This window comes from Polistes canadensis, unplaced genomic scaffold, assembly GCF_001313835.1.
Source record: "Polistes canadensis isolate GaletaPanama2010 unplaced genomic scaffold, ASM131383v1 scaffold_8, whole genome shotgun sequence".
In the NCBI taxonomy this organism is placed as follows: Eukaryota; Metazoa; Arthropoda; class Insecta; order Hymenoptera; family Vespidae; genus Polistes; species Polistes canadensis.
The window spans coordinates 1163191-1176048 of NW_014569555.1; the positions used below are offsets into that span (position 1 = coordinate 1163191).

The window sequence follows — 12858 nt, forward strand, 5'->3', positions numbered from 1 at the left end:
TTTCCCTTTTTTTTTTTTTTTTTTTTTTTTAACGGATCAGGTGATTTAACATTATCATCATCGTCATCATCATTTGATTTCTCTTTTTTTCGTTTTTATTTTATGTAACTTGAATAAAATATTGAAATAAAAAAATTCGAACATAGGGATAAATGTTACGTGGTAATTTTGAAATATTTTTTGGCAGATTTATTATTGTATGAACTTTAAAAGTCACTTACTATAATACAACTAGGTTTTATTGGAACTCTCAAAGGCAAATAATAGTACTTATATAGTACTCATAATGCTTTCAAATTGAATCGGTCGAGTTGTTCTCGACAGCGGCGGTATTCTTGCTATTTTAGGAACTCCGTCGGACCTAGAATGCACTCGTTGGCAACCTTTTATTAATAGGAACCCACCAGCCATGTCAACGGCCTCCTAGTGCGTTAGTCGGTTACTGTAGTTTCACGAGTTTACATACTTCATTCTTATTCAAATCAATTCGATCGATTTAGACCTTATTATTGATTCATTTATTCCTATATAAACATTTATTTGTCGTAACTATTACGAAACATGGATGACTCGAGTGATCAAATTAATTTATCAGAAGGAAATATCATTCTTATATTCGGTAAGTGTTTATCAATTTCATTTCATTTTTGTTTTTATTATATACGAGATTTAAAAAACAATTTAATCGAAATTAATTATAATCGAATTAGATCGAATTTCATTTGAATGGGATAATTTTATTATATTACAATTTATTCGATCGAATTATCATTTATACTTTATTTATCAAGATTAGTATCGTAATATCTTATTGAATGTTATTAGAAAATTTCATTAAAATAAATTATAATAAATGGGATAACGTGATTATATTTTAATTCATTAAAGCACAGATTACTACGATGTTATAACGAATATATTAGTTATCAATATTAGTGTAATCGTTTCATTATTAGTGCAAAGTTCACTTCCAGTATCGACTTGAATGCGGCTAAACCGAAATACAAATACCTGGCTACGAACGTGCTCCTTCTGTGGTTTATGCATATAGTACGAGAGATCAATGGTTCTCTGAGTTATCGTCCTCAATTTTCTCACGTCAAAGTGTTACTCACATTCTTATATTTTTCTCTTTCTCTCTTTCTTTTTATTTTTTTATTGACCAGAGTCAGGATCAGAAGGACACGTTCGTGTCGTATCCGTCGAGACAAGAAACGTGAGTCGATAGTTTATTTCTATCATCTTTTTTTTTACTATCCTTCAGTATAGAATTCAATATTACGTCGTGAACTATTTTTCATTAAATTAATTGTAACGAAATGATGATCGTTAGAAAAAAGAATAGGATTTCTACGAGAGTGAGGTAGGAAAATTTAGTTACGATTAAACGAACATTTTCGATAAGGTCAAATGGTGGCGAGAATTTTCCTTATGAAGTATATTTTTGTAGGTTAAATTTCATAGGGATTATAATTGAGATGAATTCGAATAAATTTACTAAAGAGATTAGAATATTAAATTACTTTTTAAAATTGTTCTTGAAACTTCGAAGAAGAATTTTTTCATTTTACTCAATCAGTTCAATGTTAAACACAAAAATATATGGTTGTTGAAGATTAAAAAGAAATTAGTTTACAATTCAAAATGGTGGCGTCAACTTCGAAGAAGATTTTTCATCTAGTAAATGTAAGAAAGATAAATATTCAAACAAATTTGAATAGAACTACGAAAGATGATTAGAAGATGCCAAGTTTTCACACCAAAGGTATATAACTAAGATCACGATTTCGTAATCTTACAAAGTAGTTTTAACTGATGACGATGTTAAAGTCGAACGAGAGAGAGAGAGAGAGAGAGAGAGAGAGAGGTTAGGTAATCGAAAAGTTTCGAGCTTAGATCGCAGTTGACAGTGCGAAAAGTACAGTCGACGTAAAGTCGATGATCGGTCGAAACGAAATAATTTATCGCGAACGAAAAACGAAAGAAATAATAAATAAATAAAAATGGACGAAATCGTAACGATATTTCGCAAGAGTTTCGAATTTGTTCGAAAAATTTGGATAAACATTTATCCTATCGAAAACGATACCGAAGTGAAGAAAGAAAACGAACGGATCAATGACGATGAAAATTTGATTAATAAAAAATCATTGAAAAAATGTCGTCCAAACTGGACAGAAAATTTCCTTGCCGACGAACCGATTTTACGCGATCTTCTTCTCAACATACCGACCGAGCACGATCTTTTCGAGATTGTTTGTACGATTAATCAATTAGTATATTTTTATCTTATCGTTCGAGGTATATCTTTTCGAATTTTATATATGATCGCGTGATCTTTAGTTTGGTGATCAAAAATATGTGAATTATTAATAACGAAGATTCATTTAGTTTCTCGAAAAAAGTGTGAAATTTCAGCATAGAAATAAACTTCGATTTGTTGACAAACCTATGAAATCGTTCTTTCGAATTTTTGGTATTCTCATGATCGTCTTTGCAAGAAATAAATTCATTCGAAGAATGAGAGAAGAAGAGGGTCACGGTGGATAACGAATTGGTTTCGGGCAGCCGGCCAGGAAAAGCGATCTTTCGGATGAAGTAGGCTGATGTAGTCGATTTATAAATGGAATCGGTGAATTAAAGAGAATAATGATGTTTTATTCTAATCTATCGATTCATCTTTTTATTTTAATGAAGATTAACAATACTATTTAACAAGAATTACGTTGGATAATTAAGTTGAGTCACTTTAAGATACCGTACATTGCAATCATAGTAAATCATCGAAACGATGATTACTTCTAATATCCTATTTAAAAAAATAATTGCTAATTGTACTTACTGTGTTACGATTGTAACTTTACATACAATAATTAAGAAAAAACTGATTTGTAACACTTTATTCGAACTATTACGGTATACACCTTCATATATATAAATTATGTATGATCTTATGTACGCATGCATATATGAATCGAGCAATTAATTCAACTTGCATCTAAATTGCTTGATTTAAAAAGAAATTATTCTTATCGAATTTAATTTAATTTTTTTTTGGTTTTTTACATAATTAATGAATACACTCTATAACTGGATCCGTTGTTTTTGTTTTATGTTTTTTTTATTATTATTCATGTTTTTATATTACAAAACAATAATTACCCCGTTTATAAATTATTTTCAGTTTTGGGTTGTATTAACGAAAATTCCCTATGAATCATGCGACACGTGAAACATAGAAAATATTTTTGGATGAAGGGAGGGTTTCTCTTTCTTGGTAACACCATACGACGTATATCAGAAGCATTTTCATTTTCTTATTTCACCGTCGTCTTTCTTAGGGTCCTACGAGAAACCATTACGTTGATATCACGTATTCAATGTGTGGGCTTCAAAATTGTTAGAAAAGAAACGTGACTCTCTTCCAACTATTTTTTAATTTTTTTTTGCTCCCACGTTTCCTTTTCTTTTTTTTTTTTTCGTAGGAAAAAGGTGAATAATCTCATAAAAATAATTATTATTATAGAAATAAATTCATCTTGTTGGAATATTTTGTAATATCTTTTTTTTTTAAAACTTCCTAATTAACAATTGACAAAATGTTGAAGTATACGAATTAATATAAATCTTTTTTTTTTTTTTATAATTTTTTTTTCATAGAACATTAAAAATGGAGTAACTATTTTCAAATACAAATTTTGTGTCCAACTAAATGATAGATAACAAAATAAAAGGAACGAGAAAGTCATCAGGACAAAAGTAGAAAAAAATAAATCGTAGTGCAAGCTCGGTGACCTTTTAATTGACCTTGCTTCTATGGTGTACATCGTACTCTCTTTTCGAGGTGATTGAACCTTACTTAGGTTGGTGCGCGCAATTAACTGGAACCCCGTTCGATGCGCTCTCTTAATTACCGACCATTACAGCCGTTTAAAATCCCTAACTATCCTGACAGACTTATATACTGCATATAATATATGTAAGAACCAAAACATAATTGAATAGACAAAAACGTAGAACAATTCAAAAATACACAAAAAGAAAATATAAATAAATTTATCTTATTTTATATTCTTTTCTTTTTTTTTTTTTTTTCTCAGAAAATAATTCTACGACAAAAACAATGCAATAATTTGTTAATATTAAGTTTATATGAATTTAATTTTATGCAGTTGCATACGCGGATGCGTTGAATTCGAAGCTCGATGATAATTTAATATTTTAATATGAATGCATATTAGTTTTGTTTTAAGCACGTGGGCTCGCGAGTGTATATGTGTTTGTGAGCTTACATAAATATATATGTGTGTGCTTATGTTAGATTAGAAGAAAGATTCTAATCGTGGCACGCGCATCAAGAAGGCTCGCGTGACGCCGGAATTCGTAGTCTTAAGTCGAATTAAATGGTCACGCTTGTTAAGATCGAAGGTTCAAGGATACTGCGGGATATTTCCTTATGGCGCGATCTTCTTCCTTTATTAACAATAAACAAAAAACTTCCTAACAATTGTCCAACATAAATAAGTTTGTATGTAACAAACATTAACTTGGGTTCCCTAATTAACTTGTCGTTAATCGTAAAACACAGTTGCATGTTCCTTTTTTTTTCTGTACGATCTTGAGAAAAACAAACGTTAGACACATTAATTGATTATCAATTAAATACAAAATATAATAATTATCACACAGACAAAAAAAACAAATCTAATATAATAAGAAAACATAATAACCTCCAAATTAATTCTTTCCTCACAATTAATTCGTTTACCTAATCATCCGATTGTAATCATTCGAAATCATATAAAATTACAATAAAACGATTCGTATGCTTGGATAACTCGTAAATCATATATGTACTCGTCGGATTATATGCTAAAATTTATTCCTATCCCTGGCGTGTTTAAACGGGGTATCAAGTATGTCCCGAATTAGAGATCTCTCGGCTATGATTAGATTTACCGCAGACAACTTCATTCGAAAACAATCATATGGATCGACGAATGCAGCAAATGGTAGGTAATTCGAGCAAGAGAGAGAGAGAGATAGAGAGAGAAATAGTGAGATATATAGAAATACAGATCCAGATCTGGATCTACAGATAGAGAGAGAGAGAGAGATAGATAGATAAAATCAGGAAACATCAACAGAAGAAGGGGATGAGGGGTAGTTTGATACACTTTACGTCGATAACATAGACTCGAGCCTACTCTTTATCATTGAAATTCCAATGTGGTCCGAGGCACACATCTGTAATCGTTCATCGAATGAACATACACGATGCATCTATCCATTTCATTCTTTCGTTCAGTGCATTTCACTGTGATGCAGTGCACTAGACTCGTTCCTCTCGAAATCCACTCGAAAGACACTTTCCCCCTTTCCCCTCCCCGCCATACCGCTTTCAAATCGTTTCCCGTGTTCACAGCTCTCGGCTTCCAGCCAAATATCCATGAAAAGAGAGACCTCCACACGTGTTGTGGAAGTTTGTTAAGGTATTGGGATTGGAGAGGGGTGGGAGACTGAAACGCGAATCAGGTAATTTTCCTGACAATACCGTGTTAATTACTGTCGTTGTCCAGGGGGAGGTGGAGGAGGAGAAGGAGGAGAAGGTAGAGACGAAAGGAAATAAAAATAAATATCCGTTCGATACAGTGGATATTGCAAACGTTCCGTTTTATTTGTTATGTCATTGTTGGCCGTCCATCAATCATTCGATATCAGGATTTGTTGTAAATATTTATGGACAAGTTTTTTTTACATATATTTCAGGATCTCGAGATAAAGGTACTCGGGATATAGGACGGGGAGTTGAGGGTGGTATAGGGCGGTGGAAATAATATACGAGTTTAGTTAACTCTTTGACGATAACCGCGATTATGCTTGTCGTCCAGATGATAGAATCGAGAAAAAAAATATTGTTTTTCTACAGACGAGTACGACGGTTTTTCTTTTTATCGTTTCATTGTCGTTCTATCAATCAAATTGATATCAGAGAGAACAAAAAGTAAACTCACACGTATTTCAAAAGTTGATAAAGTTATTAAGCGGTTAGGAGGGTGGAAATACAAAAAACAAAAAATAACAACAACAAAACGAGTAAAGTGACTTTTTGATTATACTTATGATTATACCCTGACAGAAAGAAATGGCACAGCTGATGTCTGTCCAATATGATGGATATCGTAAGGGTTGTCATTTTTTACATCGGTTATTATCTGCCATGTTTTATTTATCACGTATCATTGGATTTAAAAGTGTACGGATCTTAGCGAAAATGTTTTGACATTTTTTTCCGAACGAAGTATTTAAAACGTGACTTTGCTTGCTTCAAAGTTAATCACGAATTTAAAGGAGAGGCTTGATAAAAAAAAAAGAAAAAAAATAGAAATGAAAATTAGAAAAACGTTTTAATCTGTTTCGAAGTTTCGATCATCATCAATTAAAATCGAAGAGTGCACAGGAAGATGAAAAGTTTTTCATCTTCCTAAAGCAGCCTCTCGAGACTGTCCTTGCATAACAACTTGTTTGAAATATGAGACAAGGTCATGGTCGTCGCGTTTGCGATTTTCTGCGGTATCGGAATCGTAAGAGTGGCTGCAAGAGAGAAAGAAATGGAAATAAAGATAGAGATAAAAAGATAAAACTGAACCGAACCGAACTGAACCAAACTGAACTGCATCAACTGACTGACTGATTGATTGACTGACTAACTGGCTGACTTTCCCGAACTCTCCGCATAGTTTGTTTCCTTATCCTTTGATCTTCCGTTTTCAAATGCTAATTTATCGTCCGTTGGAGAAAATATCTGAAATAGTATCTGTTAGATGGATCAACCCTTCTTATCCGCTTCGAAAAGCTTACCTCTGAGCAAAGGGGTTGGAAATAATAGTGTGACGTCGAGAGGACACATAGAATATGTGGAACGTTCGGAACTGCGTCACCAATGCTTTTCATAGATGCTTTCCTCCCTTCCTTCGGCTCATCTTAAAACCTTTATTGATAGTTTTAATCACTCTCTCTCTCTCTCTCTCTCTCTTTCTTTCCTTCCTACCCTTTCTCTACCCTCTCTTTCTTTATTCATATTATATTTGGGTCATGTTATTTGTTTCGTTACAATTAATTATTTTCTTTCAAGTAGTTGATTTATTAAATTTACAAGTTTTTCACTCAAACTAGTTTAACCTAGTTTTTATTACATATATATATATGTACCAATAAAAATCAACTTTTAAAAACACTCGAAAATTATTCATTTCTTTGCGTTATTTGTACTTAACAAATTTATGAATATTTGATAAAAATATATACGTTATTAGTATTTATTATTACGTTCTAATATGAAAAGTGCTTAAATAAAGTAAATTAAAATATATACTCGGACATGATTAAATGAATCCTTTGAATTGTGAATACTTCTTCTAACCGAAACGTTTTGTAGGGACGGAATACTTGATTGCTAGGGTGAATTTCGTTGATTGAGATTGTAATAAAAAAACGCAACTAACGATAAATTACAATTGTTATTATTCCAAATGAAATAACAGTAGAAATTTTGTATAGAGAATAATTTTAGTTATGTGTGACGACAAAACACGAAAGAATTATCGAAAGAAAAATTGAAATTGAAATTATTTGCATTTATATCAATAAACGCATGTACTCGTCCGTAATCCACAGTGGTTACTTTCAACAAACGTATGTATACGTCTACAACACACTCAAAGGGTTAATTATATACTTAATTTGAAAAATTAGTGGTGCGGAAGGACGAAGGGACACATTAACGCGAGGTGGGAGAAGTATGATAGGGATTCGACAGAGGGTAGCTCGAGCGGTATGAAATACCGAGTGGTGGGGATAACGCGAAGGGTTCGGCGTTGATCGTGTCGAGTGTTCGGTACTCTTCGGTAGTCAGTCGTCCGACAGACGCCGCGTTGTGAGCATTACGTGTCTTTTACGTTATCTCGAATTTAACTTTTACCCTTTCGAGACAGTAACAGAGACGCGACAATAGCACGTCTTGACTATATACCTTCCGACTAATATATCGTATTATTATCTTTCTTCCTTTCTACCATCGTTGAATACGTTTTATCCGAAAGTTCTCTTTGTTTTTTTTTTAATTTCGCGTGACGAATATAAGAGGATAGAAGATAAAGTTAATTTCAAATAAATATAACAAAAGATCATTAACAAGAAGGATCGATCAAACGATCTTCGTATACGCAAGCATCATAGGGTCGTTGCACTTGGGCTCGTTCTTGTTGAATTTCCTCTCTTTCTCTAACACACATACATATATACACGCGCGCTTTATAAAGAAAAGAAGTAGTTGGTACCGTTAGTTAAGTCAATCTTCACTTCAGTTCTTTCAAGAAAAAGAAAGATTTATATCTAAGGATACAAATATTTAGAAGTGGTAATCTCATTTATTTTGTTGTTGACATTTTCTCCCATTGGTGAGGAGTATTAAAGATTAAAATTAATAAGAAGATTAATTTCGATTTCGAAGAATTCGAGAGGAAGAAAAAGGTGGGAATCGTTGGATTTAGAATCGATATCGTAAAGATGCGTACCGTGAGCGAAGTTATGAAAAATCGTGCGATCAGCTGACTAACCGAACTCTTTGGTGTTACGAGCTACGCCAGAAGGAACGACGGACGCGAACCATCGTCTATTACGAAGAATTCTTCTTCTTCTTCTCAACAACGGCGGAGTTTATCGAGCTGTTCCGTCATGACGTTCGGCACGCCGTTCCACAACGAGAAATCTCGTTTTGCTACCATCGATGCTACCAATAGGTACGTCTTCATGAATTTCATTCGTCACGTGTCTGTAGTTTCATTCCTTCTTTCTTTCTTTCAATTTTTGTCTTTTCTTATTTTACCCTCGTTTCTGTTTTTTTTCTTCTTTTCTATTCAAATTTGAGGATTAGCAATTCGAATTTTTCAAATGGGGGAAGAAAGAACGTCAAGATGATGTCGAAGGAGTTATCAGATAAATCATATTCTTTAATACTTTTATATTTTTTAAGAAAATATATACAAATATTTAGGATTCTTCAAACTTGTAAAAAAAAAAAGAGTAATAAAGACATATACAAATATTTAATTTCATAGGATTGAACTTTTGAAAGAAAATTTATTATTTATTAGGTACCGAAAAAATACCAATATGGCGGACTCAATAAATCAGAAAAAATTCGCGTTAAATCTATTCATAAACAAATGAATAAATAAAAAAATCATCAAATTATTTGTAAAAAATAATATTAAAAATTAAGTTATTTAAATTTAAAATATATATTATATATATTTATTTATTAACAATCATTCTTGTTCAAAGATTTAAGAATTAATGTTAAGAATAATATTTAAAATATATACGTGGCTGAATTGAATAGTTTTGAGCCTAGCATAGCAACCATTTTAATTCTTTTTATTTTTGTAAAAACATAAAAACAGATTTTAACGAGAAAAAGCATGTTTTTTATATTAAGCACAAAACTTTTCAACCCATCTATCTATACATTCATTTATTAATTTAAATATTTAAATTAAATTAAAAGAATCTATATATTTTTGTCTATATTTTGTTTAAATTAAGATAAATTTTTCGCAAGACACCCTGTAGATGCGTTATACTTGTACGTTTCACTCAACGAAGAGAGAAAAATACGGTCGCTGTGTGAAACGCGAGTAGGAATGCGGTTGAGAAAATCAGGAAAATTAAATCTCTTCCTCTCTTTTTGTCTCTTTCTTTCACTCTCTCTCTCTGTCTCTTTTGCATTTTTGCATTAAGTTCCTATTGAAAGGAGAAATTGTTATTATTGATGTTTTTGCGTTCCAAGACAAATGGACTAACTAACTAACCACTTGTCATTAAGTTTCGTTATTAGGAATAATATTAAAAAAAAAAAAAAAGGGATGTACAGTTTCAACTGAATCTCATCGATTGTATGCAAATCAGTATTACGGTAATGCGATTGTACAGTTATCGTCTTCCTCTTCTCGTAGTAGATCTTCCACTTATCGAACGATCCATAGATTCTCGTTATAGTTAATCGAAAAATCATTTTTCAAAAATTCTCTAACGGATGGTGTAAAAAGTTACAATTGTTTCTTCTTTTTTTTTTTTTTCCTTAAATAATTTTTCCTATACTTTCAGTCGAGATAATTATGTCGAATGAAAAAATAACAATCGTTAGATTCTCGATAGAAGTAGCCCAATAATAATTCTCTTTCTCTCTACCCTATCTTTCCACAGGATGAAGCGATAATCTTCTCTGAGCGAATGAAAATTTATACGTCCGATCATCATTACCAAGGCATGATGCTAAATGAGACACGAAATGAAATATAATAGGACCCCTGTTAGGCGAGTTAATAAATACCGTGTGATTGGGGTAAAAGGGTGTATAGATATTTCTCGATATTAAATAACAAGTTTCCTACCTGTTCAAAAATATTACAAAAATAAATAAATTTTGTGTAACTGTTTTGTTTTTATTTCTTTTTCTTTTTTCTAATTTATAAACAATATATTTATATATATATATAATGTAACTGGTTACTTTCTACATAATTATGTTATTTTACATAACTGAGTGAGTAAGAAAATTTGTAAGACATCTTTTCGCAGACGTAACCGCCTTGTTTCTAACCCAAGGACGTAATTTTATATTCGCGTAACATGAATTTCTAGGATGAGAGAAGAAACCTTTCAGAGAATGATCGAATAAAATTGAATAAGAGAGGAGAGACTGGTCGATGAACCTAACTCTAATGCTATAGTGTGTTACAACTATAAAAGTACGGAAACGAGGAGACAAGGTCGCGTTATAAAAGAGAGTAGATTGCTACGACCTTATTATCTTCGATCCAACGTTTATATAGATCGTGATCTATAGAGAGAAAGAGATCCTAAAGCTTTATTCACACACATACATTGAACGATTTCAAATATTTTTTATATTTACAAAATTGATCAAAATTTAATTAACATTCAAATGAATTCAATGATATTTTCATTGAGAACCACTGATTAAAAGAATTTTTCTTTAAATCCAATCGATAAATCGTATAAAACGCGTTTCTCATATATTCCGAGAAAATCTTCAAGACAAAGGATAAATCAAGATTGATCATTCTTGATCAATTTTCGATAAAATACACAAAGAAAACTGATACATACTTCCTTTTAAGTAATTAGACGAGTATACAAACGTTCTTTATATTACGAGAATAAAACTCTAATGGTATTATCACAAAATGACATGAGAAATATAATAATATAATGTTATTCTTTTGACTTACGTTGAATAGTGTTCAACAGGAAACTCACTTTCCCTCGCGAACGAATCTTATGCATATATAATAGTCGTTGACACTTCCGTTATTGTGATCATTATTGTCTGCTTCGGACATTGACTAAACAATACTATAATACTTCGTACCTTCATTTAGTGTGTATGTATATGCCTTTGTACGTGAGAAAAAGGAAGAGATACTTAATGGGAAAAGAAAGAATGAGATAGAGTGAGAGAGAAATAGAGAGAGAGAGAGAAAGAGAGATGAAGGTATAATAATTTAATTATAATTTGTTTCCTTGTATGTTCAAGTTCGAGGATATTCACGCGATATATTTTATTACTCTAATCACAATAGTCTCGTTAAATAAATCATTTCTATTCGTGAATTGGACAACAATATAAAAAATCAACATGGCGTCTTCTCAGAGGTCACTGTTGTCGAATCATAAATTTTTGTTTACCTGGTTTCCTTGGCTCTTATTTTTATTTTTTATTCTTATTTTATTTTATACAATTTTTATTGTTAGTTATTCTAATAGCCATAGAAAAAGTCGCACATTCATTGTCGCATTAGTGACTGTTTATGGTTATTGCGCCAATTCCCCTCTACATCCGTTCACCGCGTCATTCTTTCGCGCGTAGGCTGGCTACCATTTCGTTTCGTACACGAGTATCAAATGTGTCTGTACATAACAATAATGTGCCTCTTCTTTCTTTCTTTTTTTTTTTTTACATGTGTGTTCGTGTGTGTGTGTGTGTATTTTGAATTAATGTGCTTACATTTGTATACACTAAATAATAAATCATTTCTAGATGACTTTAAATACATCTCGTATTAATCTATTTATCATGTTTACATTATTTAGGAAGTTGTAATACATTTAATTTATTGTACAAGATTAAGTAAAAATTTCTAGTTAATTCTTATAATTAATTAATATTTTTTGTAGAAATACATTTGTAAGAGTTAATTATTGTTCAGATTGTATGTTACAAGTCGTACAATAATTCATCTGAAAAATGACATTAGGAACTTTTGTATTCACCCTATAGATGTAACGAGTTATATATTTATGTATCATTATAGTCAATAAAATTGAACAATTCATAATAATTATTCCATTTTTATATACTATCATTATTATTTGTATTATTTAAAATATGTAATTGCCTGCAATTCAGACGTACATGAGTGATTTTTTGTTTTACACGGTATTATTATAATATGGAATATTTTTTCTTTCGAAGAAGACACACGCGATATCGAGATAATATGCGTGCAGACGATAGAATGATTACTCGAAAATTTACGGGTAATCAGAGGTCGCGTGACAGTGACAAACTGGTACAAGATTTACCAATGCTTTCAAAAAGAGTTTCAGTTACGTGAGTTTCGTTAATTCCCCCCTCCCTCTCCCTACCCAAATAATATAACAAGAATAATTTTTCTCTTATTATCCAATACCATTGATTTCTCTTACGGTGTGTTTATGTATTTTTTATATATATATATATATATATATATATATATATACATACTGTATAAT

The 12858-nt window shown here is 31.4% G+C and overlaps 1 protein-coding gene across 5 annotated transcripts in view; it reads left to right on the forward strand.

Annotated features, from left to right (window-relative positions):
- LOC106791722 (mucin-5AC-like) overlaps positions 1-12858 on the forward strand; it is a 46112-nt gene that overhangs the window by 7931 nt on the left and 25323 nt on the right. Inside the window, exons 1-2 of one of the 5 annotated variants that reach the window (XM_014757616.1) lie at positions 7899-8419; positions 8513-8801. The exons of 2 other annotated variants lie outside the window; for them this stretch is intronic. In XM_014757616.1, the coding sequence (XP_014613102.1) occupies positions 8737-8801 (65 nt within the window). In that variant the 5' untranslated portion in view covers positions 7899-8419; positions 8513-8736. Of the gene's footprint in view, positions 1-7898; positions 8802-12858 lie in introns of those variants that run through there. 2 more of the 5 variants (XM_014757626.1, XM_014757607.1) reach the window with 2 other exon arrangements.